We start from the raw sequence: 1,182 nt of genomic DNA on the forward strand, positions 1-1,182 counted from the left end.
CATCGCTAGCCCGTCCATACATTTGATTTTGCCTCTCTTCAAGATTAACGCACCACACTTTTTCAGTCCGAATTTCATTCTGATATCAGTACTGAAGGTATACACCGTATCAACGAGGGAACTGACTCGGGCTTCATCTTTACCATAAAGTTTGAGGTCATCTATGATTAACAAATGGTTGACTTTTTTGTTGGCGTCTTTTGAATACATACCCAGCATCTGCATTTCTCATAGCACAGTACAAAGATCAATGGGGACAGGCAGTCCATTTGGAAAATGCTTCTCCTGAGTTGATTCCCCTGATTATTATTATTGTTGTTGTTGTTGCTGTAATCATCATCATCATCATCATCATCATCATTATCACCATCATCATCCTCATTATAATTCTGTAACTGTTTTCATGGATTTCTAAAAGTTTACCGTTGTTTATTTTAGAAAAATTGCCTGTGATGAAAGCCAAAACGAAGCCAATCAATCGCTATATCGAGTTAGAAATGAAACCATTTAAGGTGAAAATTAATGGAAAATTACAAGATAAACCGGAAGCTTATATTTTGGAAGTGAATTCGGAAAAGGAATATATCAAAATAACTGGTCAAGATGCTCCTGGAGTATTTTATGGCATACAGTCACTAATGAGCTTGACTAGTGACAACTACACCATACCGAAGTCAAACATCAAAGATGCCCCACGATTTGCTTACCGCGGTATGGAGTTTGATGTGGCGCGAAACTTTTTCGGCAAGGAGACTGTGTTGAAATTATTTGATTTGATGGCAATTTATAAGCTGAACCGTTTTCATTTTCATTTGACCGATGATGAAGGCTGGAGGCTGGAGTTCGAGGGTTTAGAAGAACTAACTAAGGTGAGGCGATAGCAATGAATTCACACAATATCTTTTTGTTTTGTTTTCTTGTTACGTTTCCTTCGTCGCAATTTTCTTTGCAGATGTACACACACACACACACATTTATGGACCACGAATAAGGGGTCGCAAATCCAGTAACCAAGATACACTTTCAGTTTCGTACCTATTATTATTGGTGCAAGAAGATGCATACCAACCAGTCTGGAGCAAAGTTTGGTTGAACTTGGAAACTTGGCACAAGGCCAGCAATTTCGGGGGCGGGGGACTAAGTCGATTACATAGATCCTAGTGCTTAGCTGGTACTTATTTT

General features: G+C 38.8%; 1 protein-coding gene across 1 annotated transcript in view; it reads left to right on the plus strand.

Annotated features, from left to right (window-relative positions):
* LOC106875884 (beta-hexosaminidase) overlaps positions 1-1,182 on the plus strand; it is a 67,047-nt gene that overhangs the window by 40,998 nt on the left and 24,867 nt on the right. The window contains exon 3 of the mRNA XM_052966730.1: positions 410-869. Coding sequence (XP_052822690.1) covers positions 410-869 — 460 coding nt within the window. The remainder of the gene's footprint in view (positions 1-409; positions 870-1,182) is intronic.

Source organism: Octopus bimaculoides, chromosome 3, assembly GCF_001194135.2.
Source record: "Octopus bimaculoides isolate UCB-OBI-ISO-001 chromosome 3, ASM119413v2, whole genome shotgun sequence".
In the NCBI taxonomy this organism is placed as follows: domain Eukaryota; kingdom Metazoa; phylum Mollusca; class Cephalopoda; order Octopoda; family Octopodidae; genus Octopus; species Octopus bimaculoides.